The 18,870-nt window shown below is 39.2% G+C and overlaps 1 protein-coding gene across 1 annotated transcript in view; it reads left to right on the forward strand.

The window, feature by feature from the left end:
• The window catches only part of gpr158b (G protein-coupled receptor 158b), a 67,297-nt gene that overhangs the window by 24,557 nt on the left and 23,870 nt on the right, over positions 1–18,870 (forward strand). The window contains exons 3-5 of the mRNA XM_072364225.1: positions 4,502–4,604; positions 10,789–11,006; positions 13,095–13,163. Coding sequence (XP_072220326.1) covers positions 4,502–4,604; positions 10,789–11,006; positions 13,095–13,163 — 390 coding nt within the window. The remainder of the gene's footprint in view (positions 1–4,501; positions 4,605–10,788; positions 11,007–13,094; positions 13,164–18,870) is intronic.

The following is an 18,870-nucleotide window of genomic DNA, read 5'->3' on the forward strand; positions in this document are numbered from 1 at the left end:
ATTAAGTCCCATCATTGTCCCTTCTTGTGTTTTGTAGACTTTGATTTCACAGTTAGATTTATCTTCTGAGAGAGAAGACACACATATAAACACTTAAAGGTTATCTTCAACAAGGCATGAACTGCAGCTTGCTCATACTCGGTTTGTTAATCAATGCCGGCTGGGTTGCTATTCATGTTGTGTGCACAAATTATGAGAGTGCTTTCATGCAAATGGCAACTTCTTGAAACTGTTGAAGGACTTTGTCACTCAAAGAAGCACCACGCAGTTGTGTTAACTGTTGCAGCATTTGGAGATAGTATCCCCAAACCGTGAAAGATGACTCATCTTCCCACTGGACAATAGCATAAATAAATCTGGCTATGAAACAAAACACCTACTGTGCTGTGAATGTACTCAGCTTCAATGTGCACTTGAATTTATTTCTTAATTCCTAATGATTTCAGTAGGAAACAGAAGTCTTCATCATTTTATACAACAGGAAGCTTTAACTTCAGTCATGGATCTTTCTTGTGTACACACAACAGAAACTGTGGCTGATTGAAGTTCATAGAACTTCTTTTATCTTAGGATCTTGTTTAGCATCTACTTATGAGTTTTCCTTGCAAGAGTGGGACTGTCTGTGAAGCAGCTGTATGATTAGTCAAAATGAGATATGATGATTGACTGAATGTTCAAGTGGTACACTTGAAACAGCCATTATAAAAAATGTAAATGTTGGTTAAAAAAAATCTGTAATATATGTTTTCTTCTGCTCAAATTCTCCTAGTTCACTTTTCAAAGGGGCACCTTCAAACTCGTGTTATTCAGTCTGTACTTGAAAGTATTAGATAAATGAGGGGAGAAAAGAGATTGAATCTCAGGGGTGTGAGGCTCACATACTTTGTTAAAAAAAATTGAAATCTTGGATACATCATAACTCCCAGGCCTGCTTGTCATTACTGGTGCAACACCGAAAACACAGATTTATTGCATCGGTTTACTCTGCCAACCATTTATACTTCAGGTCAGACATTTATACTTTCTTCAGCACATCTTTCTTGTTGCTTCCCAGTTTAGAGATATGGGGGTGTTTGTCAGCTTCAAAAAACAGCTTATCTGTGCAGACGTTCATCACGGATGTTTGGCATGGACAGCTCTTCTTGGTCCTGAAAATGTAAACTTTCCAAAATAGAATGTTGGCAAGGGAGAGTGCCTCTGAAATACCACCAGGATGCTTTTAACATTACATTTTTGTGTTCTTTAATCAGAAACAATAACCAAAAGACTTTCACTTTTATGCTGTTTTGATAATCAGTGACTGAGTCGTCTGGTATAAATACAGTTCTTTAGCTGTCCACAGCAGCCATTCCCGAGGAAGTACACCATTTTCACTAAGCATGCAATTAAATGCACTATTCATGAATGTTCATGTGAAATTTATTGGAGCTTTATTTAGAGCAAGTATGTGCCATGAGTGCCATGAGTGTACAGTTTCTCTACTGGCGCCTTTGTGTGTGTTTAAGTGCATCTTGGCTCCAGATGGTCTGTAAGACCATGCAGCGCCCACAGTTATCAACTCAAGCTGGAATTATAAAGCTGCACGTAAATTCTGCAAACAGCCCTTAATATTTTGTTTAGATATTAATTAGATTCCCTGTTACTTGGCAAAGCTGACTGCTAACATGTTTATAAGTGGGGCGTCTGCTGCTTCACTCTGGAGAGGAGCGTGTCAGAGATGTAGTTGAATCAGTGACATGACTGAAATAAGTACATTAACTGAGACCAAACACTTCAGCGGGCCTGAGAATCATCAGTACCAGGAACAATTTTTACTCAAACCGAGGCCTTTTTAAGACATGGAAATTAATTGATTTTTCCTTTTAGTGATAGAGTAGTCTGTAAACCCCTGTTGCCCTTGTGTCATAGAGTTTTTTCACTCTATGAATAAGACATGTTCAATTTTAAAGAAGAGCCAAAATTGCTCAAAAATATTCACAAATGTATAAAAATGACCCGCAACTAAGTTAGCAACTCTAATTTCACCTTTATTCTACTCGATACCCATTCATTTTGACAGAATAAATGTGTTCAGAGTTTGGATTATTACCAGAGTTGGCATTTTTATCGAAAAACAAATTAAATGAGCTGTAATGAGAATGTCAACATTGTTGCTGAATACTGTTTGTTGAACAAGTAGCCCATTAAATGACTTTTCATTTTAGCTTAGTGACGCTGTGTCCCGCAGGGCTCCAGACTGATTTCGGTTAGTCACTGATGCACTGGTTAGTCACTAAAGAAAGAGAGATTAAGACACCATGAGACTTCAGCCGTGACGCTTTAATACAATTGTCAATTCTTAATCAGTTCTTGTCCAATAGTTCATGTCAAAAACTTACTGACTTATATAGAGAAGTGAGATGTCCCTGTGATTACCTAAATTATCATAAATCTTTGCTACAGAAGAAGCCTCCCCTGTATGCTCTGTTCTATGTGCTGCCAGAGATTGTAACGCAGGCTTTCTCCACATGTCTCTGTACCAAGACATGGAGCAAAATTAAATCATCACACAATCAAACCCACATCATGACAGACGATGACAGTTTTTTGTGTGTTCTTTCAGTGTTTCAATTCTGAATGTTAACACTTCAACAAGACAAGCACTGTTACCAGTCATGCTTTGCAGTAGATGCAGTGCCATTGGCCATTTCCACGCACATAGGCTACGGAAAATAGGCTGACCAGTCTTTATGAAATGCACATATTGTAAACTTTTTTATTTTTGGTTAGCTGTCTCGTGGGGGACAGGAGAGATGGATGGTTTTATGGTTACCTGCCTGATGGTGAACAGTCTAGGCTGGAGCTTTTAGGGCTGGGTCTGAATGTGTGTAATGGGAAACATGGCATTGTTCCTAAAGAAAAAGCTATTAATTCTTCTCTTCATCATCAGTATTGATATCTGTAGATAGCATCTGTTTTAATTTCACCAGTTGCTAGCATTTTTTTACTCTTGGAAAGTAGCCTAGATGTTGCAGTTTCAAAAGCACGCACATTGTTGTGGAAGAAAATGTGGGACTGAGCCAGTCAGAGGTAATACTTGAGCCCTCTCTCCCTTTGATTGGCTCTGACCTTGATTTTCTTCATCTACCGACTGGCAATATGAAGATGAAATTCTATTCTGTCCCTATCTTAACATCAATTTTGACAGCAGAAATCTGTTCTTATATTTGTTTAAAAATACATATATATATATATATATATATATATATATATATATATATATACTGTATATTCCTATGAGGTCTTTCCTTTCATTCTCAATTTTAGGGTGGTTTTGCCACCTGACAACAGAAAGAGATGTGAAAGAGATCAGTTTTATTGAGAATTCGGCTGTATTTGGTGGAGCATATAACAGTATCACTGTTCAGAATTTGTACAACACTGCCTTAACCAGCACAAAAAAACAGAACATTATTTAATTCAGTAAAATGAATAAAATCCAATTTGATTTATTTATTCAAGTTTTCAAAAGACACTATACATGATAGAAAAGCTTCTCCTTATTCATAGCCCTCCTCTCCTTTGAGAACCAGTTCCCGTGCAGTGAAGTTATCACAACAAGTGATTCTAAAACAATCAATGTCTACTGATTGAAACACACCCACTTTCACTCTGCAGGGAAACTTTCCTTTGTTTAGGGGGATCTTTGAGGAATATTATATTCATAACTCTGTCTTTGGGTTGCATGGTGGTGTGGTGGTTAGCGCCGTTCAAATCTCAGCTGGGACCTTTGTGGAGTTTGCATGTTCTCCCCGCATATGCGTGGGTTCTCTCCAGGTACTATGGCTTCTTCCCACCATCCAAAAACATGTGTCTTAGGTTAATTGGTGACTGTAAATTGTCCTTAGATGTGAGTGTGTGCAGGTATGGTTGTGTGTCTTGTGTGGCCCTGTGATGGACAGGCAACCTGTCCTGGGTGTTCCGCCTCTCGCCCAATGACAGTCGGGATAAGCTCCAGGCCCCCTGCGACCCTAAATTGGATTAGGCGGGTATCGAAAATGGATGGATGGATGGATGAGTAAAATTAAATTAAACTAAGAATTACCATTTCACTTCCACACACTTTTACATTCAAGATGCGCAAACAGAGTGAGTGAGCATCTTCTTTTTCTCTCTTTTTTACAGTTGTTTTTTTTCCTGAGGAATATTGCATATTAATAGAAGGAGGTGAAATTATTATTTCACACATCTCAGCTTGTCAGGAAGCTGGGGTCAAACACATTGTCACACAGGCTGTGCTCCTAGAGCAGACAAGCTTAAGCATCTTGCTGAAGGTCACTGGTGCATGAACACCCAAGCTTCTTATTAACAACCCAGAACCATGAACAATACCCCACTTTTTCTCTCACATAACTCCCTACTTTGATATGCTTTTTGGTTTTATATATATATAAATAAAAAGGCAATGCTAATTTCTTTTTATAAATTTCCACCTGTCTTTTCTCTGCACTTTTCCTTCCAGTGCACCCCCATCGGTGGCCATGGATTTGTGCTGGACAAGTACAAGTGCCAGTGCAGGAGAGGATTTTACCATCCGAGCAGGGTGGCACTCAATGGCTTTAAAAGTAGGTTACCTATCCTTTTGTATTATAAAACTGCATTTTGCAGTTGGCTGTCAGATCAAAACTTTGCATCTTTCAAAACCAAGAATGGGGAAAAAAAAAGAAAAATAGGGAAACAACTGTCCTTTTTTTACGGCTGACAGCTACACTTTTTGTCTGACATGCTTGTAACAGCTTTAAATGGGTATCCAGCTTGTGAGGTCATGAAACGTAAAGCTTATTGTGTTTGCTGTTAGACATTTATGCAATAAATGTTTACTATGACGATGTTATGGATTCATCTTGGACCACCAAGATGCATTTAAATTATGGACCTGTCGAATCTTGGTGGATTAAATTACCATGAGGGTATCATAATTCTTTATTTGACATTTTATCTGTTACTATGCCCTTCAGTTTGCCCAGCTGCATGGGGCAGATGGAGGAATGCCAATGCATCCTCATTTTTCTTCACACAGAATGTTATTTTTTAAGGGGAAAATGTGTGTGGACCTCACACATTCTTCATCATGCCTATACATGATTTTAGTGTAATTTAACCCTATATGGTGAGATTTCAGTGAAAATAAAATTTACAATAATTGAAAAAAAAAAAGGGACAATTTCAGTCCAATAGTACAGAACAGTAATTTTCCTGATTTGTTTTCTTATCTTCACTCTTTCGAATATACACTTATTTAATTGTAAGTGGTAGAAATGCATCACGGTCATACATAATGGCCACGGGAGACCTTGCCAGCTGGTGTTTAGAGATCATTTTGATCATTTTGAAGTCTTGCTCATATGCTGCTCTAGCCTTCCAAAGTCTGTTTAAGACAACAGCCACCATGCCATGCTCCACCTGTACATTTGTTTCTTCCTCCTTATCATCTCAAAGTATTCCATATACTGTACAGGCTGTTCGAGCTGATGCACCTTTTTTCCCTTCTGTTTGTTACACAAACCATTTCTTCTGTGCAGCATCCTTTGCTTTGAACTTACAGAGCTATTAGTGTGTTCATTTTTTCCATTCACCGAGTTAATGTTCTGTTCGTGGTTGCAGAACTCATACTGTGAGTCAGTTGAAATCTCATACTCCAGTTGTGTTTTGGCGTTCCCTGCTGGCTCATTAAATAAAGAGTGCTGTAGAGTATGTTGATTATGTACACGATGGCTCCATAATAGGGGGCTAAAAGATGATTGTGGCCAAAGCAAGTCACATAAAAGTTGGTTTAATTTAGGTCTTTCCACAGTAAATCTGCGTTTTTTCTGTCACCCAACAAAAAACATTTGCACAGAAAGCTTACACACTAAGTCTGGTGCATTTTATTTATTAGTTTCTTATACTGGCAATAAGAATATTCCTGATATTCTAAGAAGGACATTGAATCCATATATTTCCACATCTTCTTCTCGTTGACATTGTTTGTCATCAAGAACTGTGTTTATCTTATAATATTGGATTGAAAATACAGACTTCGTGTGCAAAGAGCTTTTCTTTTTGATTTATTGTGCAAGCAATGAACACGTTAACTATCGCTCTTGACAGAATTCTATGCATAGCTATTGATTGAGTGGAGAAATCGAAAGCTCTACACAGGTGCCATGCCATGCTACAGTAAGCAACGGCTGGACTGTTGCAGCTCAGGGGAGCAGCTTAGTGAACAGTAAGTTGTTACAGTCTGTTCTACACATCTTATAACTGCCACTTGCAGTCTGTGGATATACAGTTCAGTGCACACACAACCATTAATCTGCTTCTCACCATTGTGGATTTCGAGATTATCCCTAACCTGATGCTCCAGATCGTGCTTTGGATTTGATTGTCTATATTTTGACACCTTGGGTTCCAGTATCCTCGGGCAGAAAACTCAGCCCTGATGAGCAAGTCAATCAGGCAACTGCGGTGGTTCTCTGTCCTGATTCCAACAATGCAACACCCAGGGAGGTTAATATGCTAAGCTGGAGCTTTATTATAATGCAGTGTGATGAGGCCTGTAGTCAAAGGCTCGGTAGCAGAAGAGAGTAATTTTCCAAACCCCATGCAGACCACCTCATTAAAAATCACAGTAGCTCAGAATGGGTCACAGTTGCCTGCGACCCCGATTTCTCCTCCAGAAGCCTAAGTTTTATTCTTTGTGAATACTCCAAAAACAGATCAAAGTAGAAGCAGATTTTATAGTGTTCCATGGCAACAGACCAAAAGAACAGATTTCACTGGGGAGAAATGATGTAGACAGAGCTTTTCACAGTTGCTCTTAAGCAGAGGTACGTATAGAATACATACTCTACATCTTACTCACGGTGTCTTGTGAATTAGGGTTTATTTGAAGTCTTTTGCAACAAAGTGAGTTCTGAAGCAGCTTTAATGAGGGCATGCAGAGTTGAGGATAGCTGCGTAACTGAAGTTGAGCAAAAAATAAAAAAATAAATCTATGGCAACAACAAAACCCATTAGAAAAAAAACAGGTGCCTTAAAGACCAGTTCTCACTAATCACATGAAAAACTTCCCTCTCCAATTAAGAGGTCTCTCGTGGATCACTGCTGTTAGTTCAACGGGTTGCAACTTCTTCATGCGTGTGACGGCCGACTCCAGAGAGGAGTCACTGTGAACATCTGGTCCCACGTGAGATGTGTGAAACTGAACAACTTCAGATGGGTCTTCTCTCCATATACTTCGACAAACTCCATTGGTTAGGTTCAGGAACTGTTCATTGTCACGAACTACATGGTTTAGCTCTCATTGCTCACAGTTCCTGACACAAACCCGACCCAAAAATTGTCATTTCACAATTTTCAAGCCTGAATTGAACTATGCAAAGATGTTTGGACAAACGCTCCTATTTTACGATTTCACTTGGTTGTTTTGAGTGAAGTTCACCCTTTACTGTGTTCCAGTCAAGGACAGAAGTGCTTTGGTCTGTCGTGTCTTTTTCCTTTGTTTCCCTCCCGTGTTTTCTTTCTCTTGTCTCTTGTACACCTGTCTGTGTCTCTCTCTTTGTTTAGCTGTGTCCCTGTCATCTTTTTAATCACTTTCATTTTGTTGCTTACTTGTGTCTCTGATGTTTTCTCTCCCTCCCTTTCTGTGTTTTCCTGTCTAAATGCTGTCTCTGCCCCAGTCGGCCTGGCTTGTATCTCATGACCACACCCCCCCTCGTTTCTGTGTTCACATCATCTCATCTCTGCCTCAGTTCTTTGTCAGTTCATCTGTTCACCACCACCACACTTGTCTCCATTTGCTTTTCAGTGTTTCTTTCATGTTTTGGGCATCCTTTTGGATTTTCTTTTGGTTTTCTCATCTAATTTACTATTTTGGAATTTACATATCTGTGGGGTGCACAACGGAGAAATTTAAATAGTAGGCAGACTTTCTTTGTGTCAGCTGGCTTGACAAAACCTAATACTTAATTCAGAGATATCAAAGGTAATCAGAGGTTCATAAGCTTTCAACTTCATCCTCACGAAGTGCACTTAGCTCTGACACTGTCACATAATATCATGAAAATCTTCTCCATCTCAGACCAAACCAAAGTGAGTTAAAGTATTAAATATAATCATTGATGAAAAAATGTTGAAGTGCCCTCGTTTTATGGTTATGGTTGATAAATCGATTTTCTGTCATTGTTTGACCCAACAGCCGCATAAATTATGTGGTTGTAATGTCAAAATACATTGAATTCTTCTGTCTGACGACACCTGATGTTTCAGCCTGATTTTAGAACACAAAATCCTAAACTCTGAACATAAACTGTTCCAGAGCAGGTTATTAGTTCAGCCTAAGTTACCATGGCGATCTAGCCAAGTTAAAAGAGATCCGACTTTATTACACTGACAAACTCAGATTTTAGGCTTTTCATAATTCACTAAACCGTTAATCTAACTCATAACACCTTCATGTAATTCAATGAAAGTCACGAAGAGTCGTTCTTAGAGCTGAACTTAAACAGTTCACTCAAAAAAAGGCCATGGACGAGGACTGCCAGCTGCTCTGACTCTGCTCAGTCTGCAAACCCTACCACAAGTTCCCAACCAAGAAATCCAAGATCTTGTGACATTCTCATTCATCCCCTCCCATCTGCGTTGTTTTCTGCGTTGGAGTCAGTGCAAAATCACCAAGCAGACACAGAATGGTCCAGTCGACTAGCCTCCTGTCAGCTCCACTTCGTGAGTTAGCAAGCTTCCTGCCCAATTCCAACTATGACAACTCACAGGATTCTTCTTTTTGGCAGATATGCTTAGGCCTTAAGACAGCTCCAACATGAAAACAAAGCCCCTGACAATGACATGGAGGCTTCCTGTAATTTTTACCTTCTTACCTCTTACTGCTGGACTCGGCTCTAGAACCGGCCCTCCTTCTTCTGTCGAGCCTCGGAGTGTTTTTATCTCAACCTTTCATTAGCTTTTTTTTAAGCAGTTTTTAGCTTCTGTCATACTCTCCGTCAGCCTTTGTGTTCAAACTTTTAATAAAGCTTATTTTTCGTTACTTTATTTCTTATTTAATGCAGTAAGATGGTCACATGTGTACATACTCAAGTCTATTCTCCAAAAAGTCCGGTGGTTTGCTTTATATTTTATGTGCAGTAAAGAACAAAGTGCGACTGACAGGTGATAATTTTGGCAACATGTTGCACCAATCTGAGCAGGTGAAGTGGGGACAGTCCAGTGTACATCCAAATGAGCACTAGATGCAAATTACAAGTCCTAGCCCTCATCATAAGTTTTGACAGCTCTCAGCTGAAGAGGCTGAGTTCTTATTTGATGGACATGCAAACAGCTTTTAATATGTATGATGCACAGCTGATGGCTATAAGTAATGCTGAAAACACCTGCTGAGATATCATTGGTGAGTTTTATTTGAAAAATTCATTTACAGTCTGGACATATGAACCCTTTTCATTCACTTGTCCGTTTCTGAAACAGCTGTTAGAACATCAGCGTGTAAGAAAACACATTGTTCAGTTGTTCAGAGTTGAATTAAAGACAATATTGGTGAATATAGCATTATTTTCCCAAACTAATGTTTCACTTGTGAATGAAACTTAGTCTTTTCTTCACATAAAATATTATATATATATATTGAACTTTGCCGGCTGTATGTTGCCAACAAGAAAATTCTGGGACATTGTTAAGGGTGTAGTTGAATATATACGGGGGAAAAAATGGAAATCATTGAACGTGATTTAGGAATTATGTAGTTTTGGCCACAGCCACCTTCTTGCTTTTTTCGAGATTTCTGTTGCAGCCAATCAGACCTAAATACTTCATTAATTGAAGCACATTGTTGAATTGATGTATTGTTCTGCTGGCAGCTGAACTAGAAACTTAATATATCAGTAATATCAGGTGCAGAAAAGAATTTTGAAGAAAAAGAAACACTAACAATGAAAAACAGATTCAAGTGTAGATGTATAAGGTAAAGACAATAAAATGTGCATCACTTTCAAAGATCATCTGGTATGCACATAAAATATATATTTTTTTGTCTAAACCTTTAAAGGAAACATTATTTTCTACACTGCACTATTGTTGCATAAATGCAAAGACTTTCTTAAACTGAACAGTCAGTTATTGCTTCACTAGTATTGTCACGATCTCAGTATTTTCAGCCCATTCTCTGGTTGTAATTTTCCCCTGAAGCGTTGTGTAACTTCACCAATGTTTGCATACTGTATGAGCTCTGGGACTCACAGATTAAGAGCTATATTTATAGTATCATCTGATATGTCCTCACGTTATCGAATGAATTCACATTTCCAAGGAAGCAGTTGTGCAAAATGTGGGCACTCACAACTGACAAGATGGAATGCACTATCTATAGAGAAAACTGATTAACCACATCAAAGTGTGTCACATGCTGGTATAAGACAATTAACCATGGCAGAGTGATGAAGAGGACAGTGTCACAACACTTTATCCTCCTTTCTGTCATTATTACCTCATCAGCCTAATTAAAAGCTGTATTGTTGTAATTATCACCCTGAGGATTTTTGATTTATTGAACCAATGATCTTTACTCTTTCAAACTGACTAACTGAGCAATCTAAAAGAAGTCATTGTGGCGCAGCTAAATGCAAATGAAATGTGGGGAAAATCCTTGAAAGTACGACAGTAAATCAGGGTGATATACTGTGATCAGATATGATCATTTCAGAGCGAATATACCCAATATTTAGAGTGGAAAATAACAAAGTGTCCTCACCTCCTCAGGTTCAGGTAAAGAGCAGGGCTCTTACAAAGACGAGACCTCTGACATGTCCAACAAGTGCCTGCCGTGCCGCGAGGGCTGCCCCTACTGCCAGGACGACACACCCTGCCTGGTGCAGGAGGACGGCGTTCTGCGGCTCGCCGTGGCCTCCTTCCAGGGTCTGTGCATGATGCTGGACCTGGCAAGCATGGTGGTGGTTTACCACTTCAGGAGGAACAAGGTGAGGACCGAGAGGGTCACAGTGGAAGAATGCTGGATGCATTCGTAAAGCTTTGTAAATATTGCAGTTGTATAATGTCCTGTGTGGCTCTGCTTAGATTCTTTCGTCTGGAGATGTTTTGTGGGTCCCTTCGGCATGGACTCAGACTTTCTAAATGTTCAGAAGAAGTTTAAAGAGCAAAGAACACTTCTTTCCTACAAATATTCACACTCCCATCCCTTTTTAAATGGCAGAAGGCTAATCTGACCATACCCAAACAACAAGCTGACATTGAATTGCATTTCAGTTTTCGAAGCTTGACCTATTCTAACGACTATACATCAGACAATCTAAGCTTCTCATACTTAATCTGCTTTGGCATCTGAAAATAAATGCCTCTCTTGTATTCTCCCTCCATGCAGAAGTGGAGTGCAAAATGACAGCATTTTAATCTCTTTCAACACTTTTCACTGACATTAACTGGAAATGTCACGATCTAACTGCAAAAAAATTCGTAAACTTATAAAACCCTGTTTTTTTGGAGCCTTTCTTGGAGCTTATATGTGTGTTAACAGAGTTATGTTTCAACACTGCTCTGTCTTCATCCGAGGGTCAGATCAGGCAAGTAATTACAGTCACACTAAAACAAGTGTGCATAGGGGTCCAGTCAAATATGCTAATTTGTTTAAGAAGGTTCCCTACTGAGTGAAATGACTTTATGTCTTCTATAGTATCGTCTGTTATTAGGTTCTACTGGTTCTCCAGTATATGATGCACACCTGCTATAAGTTGAATATATTTGCCTGCACCAGTTTTGTGTCTACCTACACTTTGATAAAGACAAAAAAGCATCGAAACATTGGTCTGTTTGCACAGTTAAAAGCCCAATAATTAATCAGTTAGCTCTAGCCTTCAGTTATTCCTTCCATGATATTTGCACTTTAATATGGAGGAAGGAACAAGGGTTGGGGGTTAAATTTGAGATCAACAATCACGATTAGACTTCCTGAAATGTCAGTTGCTGTGCTGTGACTCATCAACCCCCTACTGGAAAAGTGGCAAAACCCATTATGGACTGTCCAAACTGAATAATTGCTGATTAAATCTAGACACTAGCGCATGCAGCAAAAGGAAATCCATTTAGAAAAGATGTATTTGAGGCTTTGCTCTCAATCTAAGGGACTAAAGGTGTCTATGATTTTTTTGATGTTTCAGTGCATAACTTCAATTCATTTAATTTCTTTCTAAATTCTCACCCTTTCACACTGCATTTGCTACTTATTACTCCATTTCACAGCAGCGCAAATGCACTTAACAAGGCATAACTCACTAAACTGAGACAAGAAAAGACGTGAAGTTGACTTATTATTAACCAATTATTGTTTTTATCTTAATCTACTTTGACATGGTTAACAACAAGCACACATTTCATACTTCATTTGAATCCTCACATTTTAACGACAAGGTTGCTCCATATGATAAACTCTGCCAATAAAAGTGAAAGAAAAACTGTATAAGATCTTCAAACTGTAACCAGCCCTCAGGCAAAGCCAAGCCAAAACTTTCCCAGGTGAGCTATATATAGACATTTGTGTTGTTGCCTCTAAGTCTTCCAGATTCCTGTATTTCACAAGAAATGTCCCCGGAGGCTTTTAGATTTACACAACAGACTTTATAAAAGGCTTCTCTTCTGTGAGGTTGTGCGGGTAATTAAATGCAACCCAGAAAAGTTCTGCTGTCAGCAACAGATTCAAGGAAATACAAGACAGAAATTTTAAAAAGATATATTCTGTTTGAAGGAGCTAACTATTTAGGTGTCTTTTGTTGTTGTTGTTTTCAATGAAATGCATGTTCATCTGAACAAATAGCGATATTACTGTTAGCCCAAAACAAGGCACCTGCAAGAGCCTACGTACCTTTACAGATGCTTATACGCCATCATCGGCATGCTCTCCTGTTACTGTCTCTCTCTGTATTGCAGCTATCTGGTGTCTGTCTCATGAGATCAGATGGGTCATTTTGCAGTTTCCTGGAACACATCAGTACATGAACGATCACCTTCTCCCATCATAGGTTGATTAATTTTTGCTTCTCCTTCTTCTTTAATAGCGCATCCGTACATCTGGACTCATTCTGCTGGAAGCCATCTTGTTTGGGGCTTTACTGCTCTACTTCCCAGTAAGTTTCTGTTTATATCTTACTGTCCATGGCACCCACAAAGTTATTATCTTATGGACTTCCAGTTTCTTAAGGTTACTGTATTTGAGATCTTATAATTGGTTTATGGTTGCCATTCTCCTGCCAACAGCAGTTGGCACCAAAATTGACCTCCCAATTACTGACTTTCCGAGCGCTTTGGTACCATTTCGAGTGGTCGTTCACCTATTGATTTTTGTAACATGCTGTGTGCTGCTCAAGGTGTGTGTTTAAAAAAACAAAAACAGCTGCAGTAAAGAGTTTGCAGGCGGGTCTGTCTCTATAGAAATCTGTTCGACCCATCAAAACCCAAGAAGGTACAGCTGTGAAACGGAGAATGTGAAACTGTGTAGTTCCATTTGTGTATGCAAATCATACTTCCTTTACAATTTCTGTGGTGTTTTTGCAGGAGTGTGGCCTACTGTTTAGAAGAAAGCAGCAGTGAGTCGCAATAACCAATGTGGCAAACATAATACTCAATACTGGAGGGTTGCTGGTTATCTAGAGTGTGTTCTGTTTTTTTTATAAGAAACTAGTGTGTATGTTAAGTAGGTAATTGAACACACATTGTTTTGTCATCCAATACTGATATACTAATATCTAACTGCAATGAGCACTAACCTGAAGAGGAAGAATTTTACAGATTTTTCTTTCATATTTCCCCCATACTTAAAGTCTTTCCATTTATATTTTCTATAGAAAATACCACTTTCTCTTCATCCTTTACCATAAAAAGAAATAGTAATAGTGATGGTTTTGCTTAAAGGGGACATATTATGGAAGAAACGCTAACTCTTTTTGTGCTTCAGAATATATATTTGGGTGATTTAAGTCTTGCACTTGTGGTGGATTTGAAAGTCAAGCATCTTGCTCAGAGTAGAACTATTCAGCCTCCTCGTCTTTCATCTTCCCTAAACTTCGAGTTCAAGTCATGCTGCATTCGCTGTACCTCAGAAGAGGGAAGTCAAAACTCTTTTGCTCATACTTTTTGCTTTGCATTGGGTTGCAAATTGTCTTATATGTCTTATATTGTGTGTCCCCCATAAGGAAACCTGATCTCTAATAGGCTTCTTTTTATTTTCAAATGTCCAAATCGGAAATTGGAAATCTCTATTTCCGATTTGTCGATGAATGCAGAAATAGTGGTTCCAGTGTTTGAGTTATTGAGTACCTGCAGTCTCAAAAGAGTCGGACTTGACTTTTAACAATTGCCCACTTACTGCAGATGAGACTGCCCACAAATAAAGCTATGCCTAAGGTTTGACGTTAAACATTAGGATTATTATATGTAACATGATGACGCAGGAGATATTCAACAGTAGTTTTATTCTGGAAAAAAAAATCATATTTGCATTCAGTACAATACACAGCATCTTCGTATCATAATAAGGTAATAATGGCTGCCTTCCTCAGTTGCATTTTGCTGTTGTACAGCAATTGTCTGGACAATGACAGAGAGAAAGACATCACAGTTGGTGTGCAAGTACACTATGAATGTGTCTTATTTTGTGTTTGCCTTTGCCAGCCTTTGTGTTGTGTGAGTGGGTGGGTGTCATTGTGCAGTGTATATGTGTGTATCTGAACTTGTGCGCGCAGCCCACAGTGCACCTGGAGTGCTGAATAAGAAGCCCATCTTTAGAAGGGAAACAGATGGAGGAAACCTGTGTTCGATGTAGCAGGAAGATCTGACGAAGCCAGGGAATTCACTCCCTTCAAATACTCATGCAGACTGCCATCAGTGAGCCACTGGTCTCTTCAAACACAAAGCCTGAAGGCTGGATGCTGGCCATTTTTAGACAGAAAAACAAATGCAATATCCGTGGAGAAGAAAGGGCTGCGGAGAGCTCATCTGACTCTTGGGATAAAGGTTCTGTGTATTTGCTGTTAGTGTTGTCATGAGCAGTAAATTAGGGGCAAAATGGAGGACCTGCGATTGGGTTTGTTGCATCCTTAAGTGAACAAACCTTGCTTGATTTGGTGTGCATCCACTCATCCTCTCCCCGGTTTATCCCAAGGATATGTCCACTCCCAAATATAGCTCCCCTAAAATATCCTGCTACTCTCTTAAGTTCGCACACTCAAGCGACTCCTTCTCTGTCGGCCCATCTGTTTCTGCATTTAACAACAACACCCCCCCCCCCCCCCACACACACACACACACACATACACAAACCACCCTGTTTTCCCCTCATAACCTCCTCTGCATTTTCTTTTTCCATGTTATCTTGCACAAACTCAACATTTGCTGCTGCCACTGGTTACTTTCTTTCTTTCTTGCTAGCTTTCTTTTATTTAATGTCACCACAAGCCTCCTCAGCTGCAGCTGTACCACACTAGTGCTCAATACATTTTTAAACAGTCCATCAAGTTCTAGCACAAGTTGTTTTAAAAATACCTCTGCTGATTAATTGATGGAGGAGGCATTGGAGGTTGGATGCTCACCAAGATGGCTGCCTTCATATCTAGACGATATAAAAAGTGGCTTCTCATTTAATTCCTTCACATGAGTAGCGCTGCGGAAAGGGTGTAATGCTCTTACTGACTGCTCGTATCTGTGTGTGTTTGTGAGAGTAGGCAGAATGGGGGAGGAATCATGAATACGTTTAGATGTCTTTACAGTTTCTTATTTTTCAGTGTCCATGTGCAGCTGTGCATGGATTTCTGGATTGGTATTTGTGTGGTTGTACAGTACTCCATGTGGGTGTAAGAAGCTGTGTACTCGTGTTTGCAGAGGTGGTTTATTGTTTCGGGATGTCATGTAGATCAGAGGGCTTGGAGATGAGATGGAGGCAAACAGATGAAGGTGTCTGGGAGTATGCTAATCCTTAACCCGGGTTAGCATGAGAGCTGTGGGGACAGGGGACAAAACGAAGACAGTCATTGACACAGGGGAGAAAAGGTAATTGCCAGCTGAATGATTACGGGTTGTTCACATTTGGTCTATTTTTTGGTCTTTGACTGTCTCTCTCTGTTCCTTTTTTACACTTTTGTGTACTTGTCAGCTCTGTTGGTGCTAGAGCCAGCGGGCTTCAGTCTTTTTATTATATAATGACCATGCTTCTCAAAAATGTTTCTTTGTTCTCAACAGTGGAAGACATACTTAAAGCAATAACAGAGTCTAGATATCATGATTAAATGACAGAGACAGAAATAGGCTCAAAGTGTAGGAAAGGAATAGTCTTTATTTGAAGTCCATGTGATTGTACGCAGTTATAGTTGCACAACTATAATTTGGCAAAGGAACATAGAGTTAAGGCAGGTAAATTTACAGGGTGGTCTGTTAACAAAACTAGAGCATTAAAGTTAAAGTACTGACAATGGAAAATCAAAATGCATGATCCTCACGAGATTCATGTGGCTTTTAGATGGTTCCAGGAAGTCATTGGTGGACAATTTCAATGCATTGAAATGGAGGGAAAGAAGTGGGATTTTTGGTCATTTTGTCATCAAAAATACATCTATCTGCATTGTTTACACATACTTACAAGTTTTTGACAATTTGATCATTTGATCATTTGCCATAATGATACTGATCTCTCCAGATATTTTGACAAGCATATTTGTGACTGTGTAGTTGCAAAGACACATCGTAAAGATACGGGTAATTGAGGACTGTCTCCACAAGCTTGTCTTCAAAGCTTCCTGACATTTTTACCAATGCCAACCCTATGACCAAACATTCGGTCAAATTTGGCCCTACACAGCTCCTTTCGGTCACCTATAAATTGCAGCTTACAAATGCCATGCACAAACAACACTCCAAATAATATTTCTGGCCTTAGGGATCAACAATGTTTTCCATTAAGAATTAATAATGAAATATTACAATAGTGTAATTAACATTTAAAATCTAAATTGTTCTGAAGCCCAAAGCAATACACTTTTCAACTTTGTTAGTCACTAACTTTCACTGAATACCTCATTGTTATGAAAACGGTGAGTCACACAGAGGTTGTCCAATTTCAAAAGTGTGTTTGAAATGTTGAGAGATCCATTTTTGGTAGCAAAAAAAAAATGGAATTTTTTTTTTTTTTTTTACACAAACCTGTCTGTGTTCCACTTACCTGCTGATATCAGGTATGTTGAGACCTGTGGTTGCAGCAGCTTTGGCTTGGTGTGCTGTGACACGTGTCTTTATACAAGAGCGGAACAGAGAGTGGTCTCGCTAATGGCTGAAAAGAGGGATGTTATGACAGTTTAACGGCACACTGAAACACAACTTGACAGAATGGGTGAAATATATCTCACCAAGATGATAATGAGGAGGGAATAAGCTGTAGATTAGTTCACTGCTCATGTCCCTGTGACATTATCTCTAAATCATCTTGTGAGTCGGTTTTGCTAGCTGAATAATATATTGTCCCATTTCATAATTTCAACAGTGTACCATTGTCTCCATGCTGCATTCCTGCACATGTAGGTAACAAAGAGTGTAGCCTGCATTGTATTCAAACTCTCAATAACACATTAGTTTCCATTGCCTTCTGAAGCATCTCCCAGCCAGACTGTCACAGCCTCAGGGTTGGCTGCTTGCAGTTGAATTGGTCACAGATGCTTGTTTTCAGAGAAAAAGAGGTCACAGGTGCTGTCGTTACTCTTAATTATTCAGCATAGCTGCTATCTCTTGAATGAGAGAGACTCCCGTGTTTCATTCTTCAGGTATGCATTTATGTGGCTTACGCTGCAGTATTGTATATGAAGCCCCGTGATTCATTTGAAGGTTGAAATACTATGACCTTTACTTGTTGATGACTGCGAAGCAAATTTACAAGTGTATTTTCCAGAAAGTGCATTTCATTCCACTGCCATCAAGAAGAGATCCTTGCCCAGTCAGGTGCTCTCAAGTCAAGCGAGAGCTAAGCCTTGTAGTTTACTGGAAGTAAAGGCTTCATCATACAGCTCTAAAGTATAGACAGAAAATATATTAGAAAAAGTGTGGGTGAAATTATCTTTTGAGTAACGCCTTCAACATTGGATGGTTGAACAGCTGTACTCTCAATTGTTGGCGGTATGGCCAATCTGTGGGTGCGTGGCTTACTCAGCTGTTACAGTGGCTTGTATAATTATTCACCCTGCTTGGTGTTTTTTTAATTTATTTTGTTGCATTACAACCTGTGATTTAGAAATATTACAGTGAGGGGTTACTGTGAAAAATCCACAGAAAATAGTCCAAATTTTAAAGTGAAATGAAAAAGAAAAAAGTGATGAAGAGGAGACTTTTTTCCATCTATGTGCCCCAGTAAAGTTTCTGTTTTAGCTACTTCAACGAATGTGTGGATGATTGTTAATCTCGCCGCTGCAGGTAGTACCATCTCAACATAGGTGTCACGTTTCACTGATCGTCTTAGACATGGTCTATCATCCTCACCCAAAAGGTGAAAAGTTTGTAAAGTTTGCTTGGAGCCTTAACAGTGGTATTAACAAAAAAAAGTACCAAAATCAGTTACGTGGTACCTACAAAAAAATGAGCTCTCAGCTCAGCAGCTCATACAAAATATCTAACATGCCAGAAATTTGGCCAGAGACCTCGTAAATTGCCTCTTTGTCACATTCACACATTGGGCTTGTCAACCGCCTGTCGAATGCTGATTTTCCTGAGATCTGGGCCGTTTGGGACGGCCAACATTTATATGCGATGTGAAAAAATTTTGTGTTGTGTATCTGGCTTTAGTCAGTCCTGGGTGAGAAA

The sequence above is a fragment of the Leuresthes tenuis genome, unplaced genomic scaffold, assembly GCF_036924035.1.
Source record: "Leuresthes tenuis unplaced genomic scaffold, fLeuTen1.0.hap1 SCAF_14, whole genome shotgun sequence".
NCBI classification, from domain to species: Eukaryota; Metazoa; Chordata; class Actinopteri; order Atheriniformes; family Atherinopsidae; genus Leuresthes; species Leuresthes tenuis.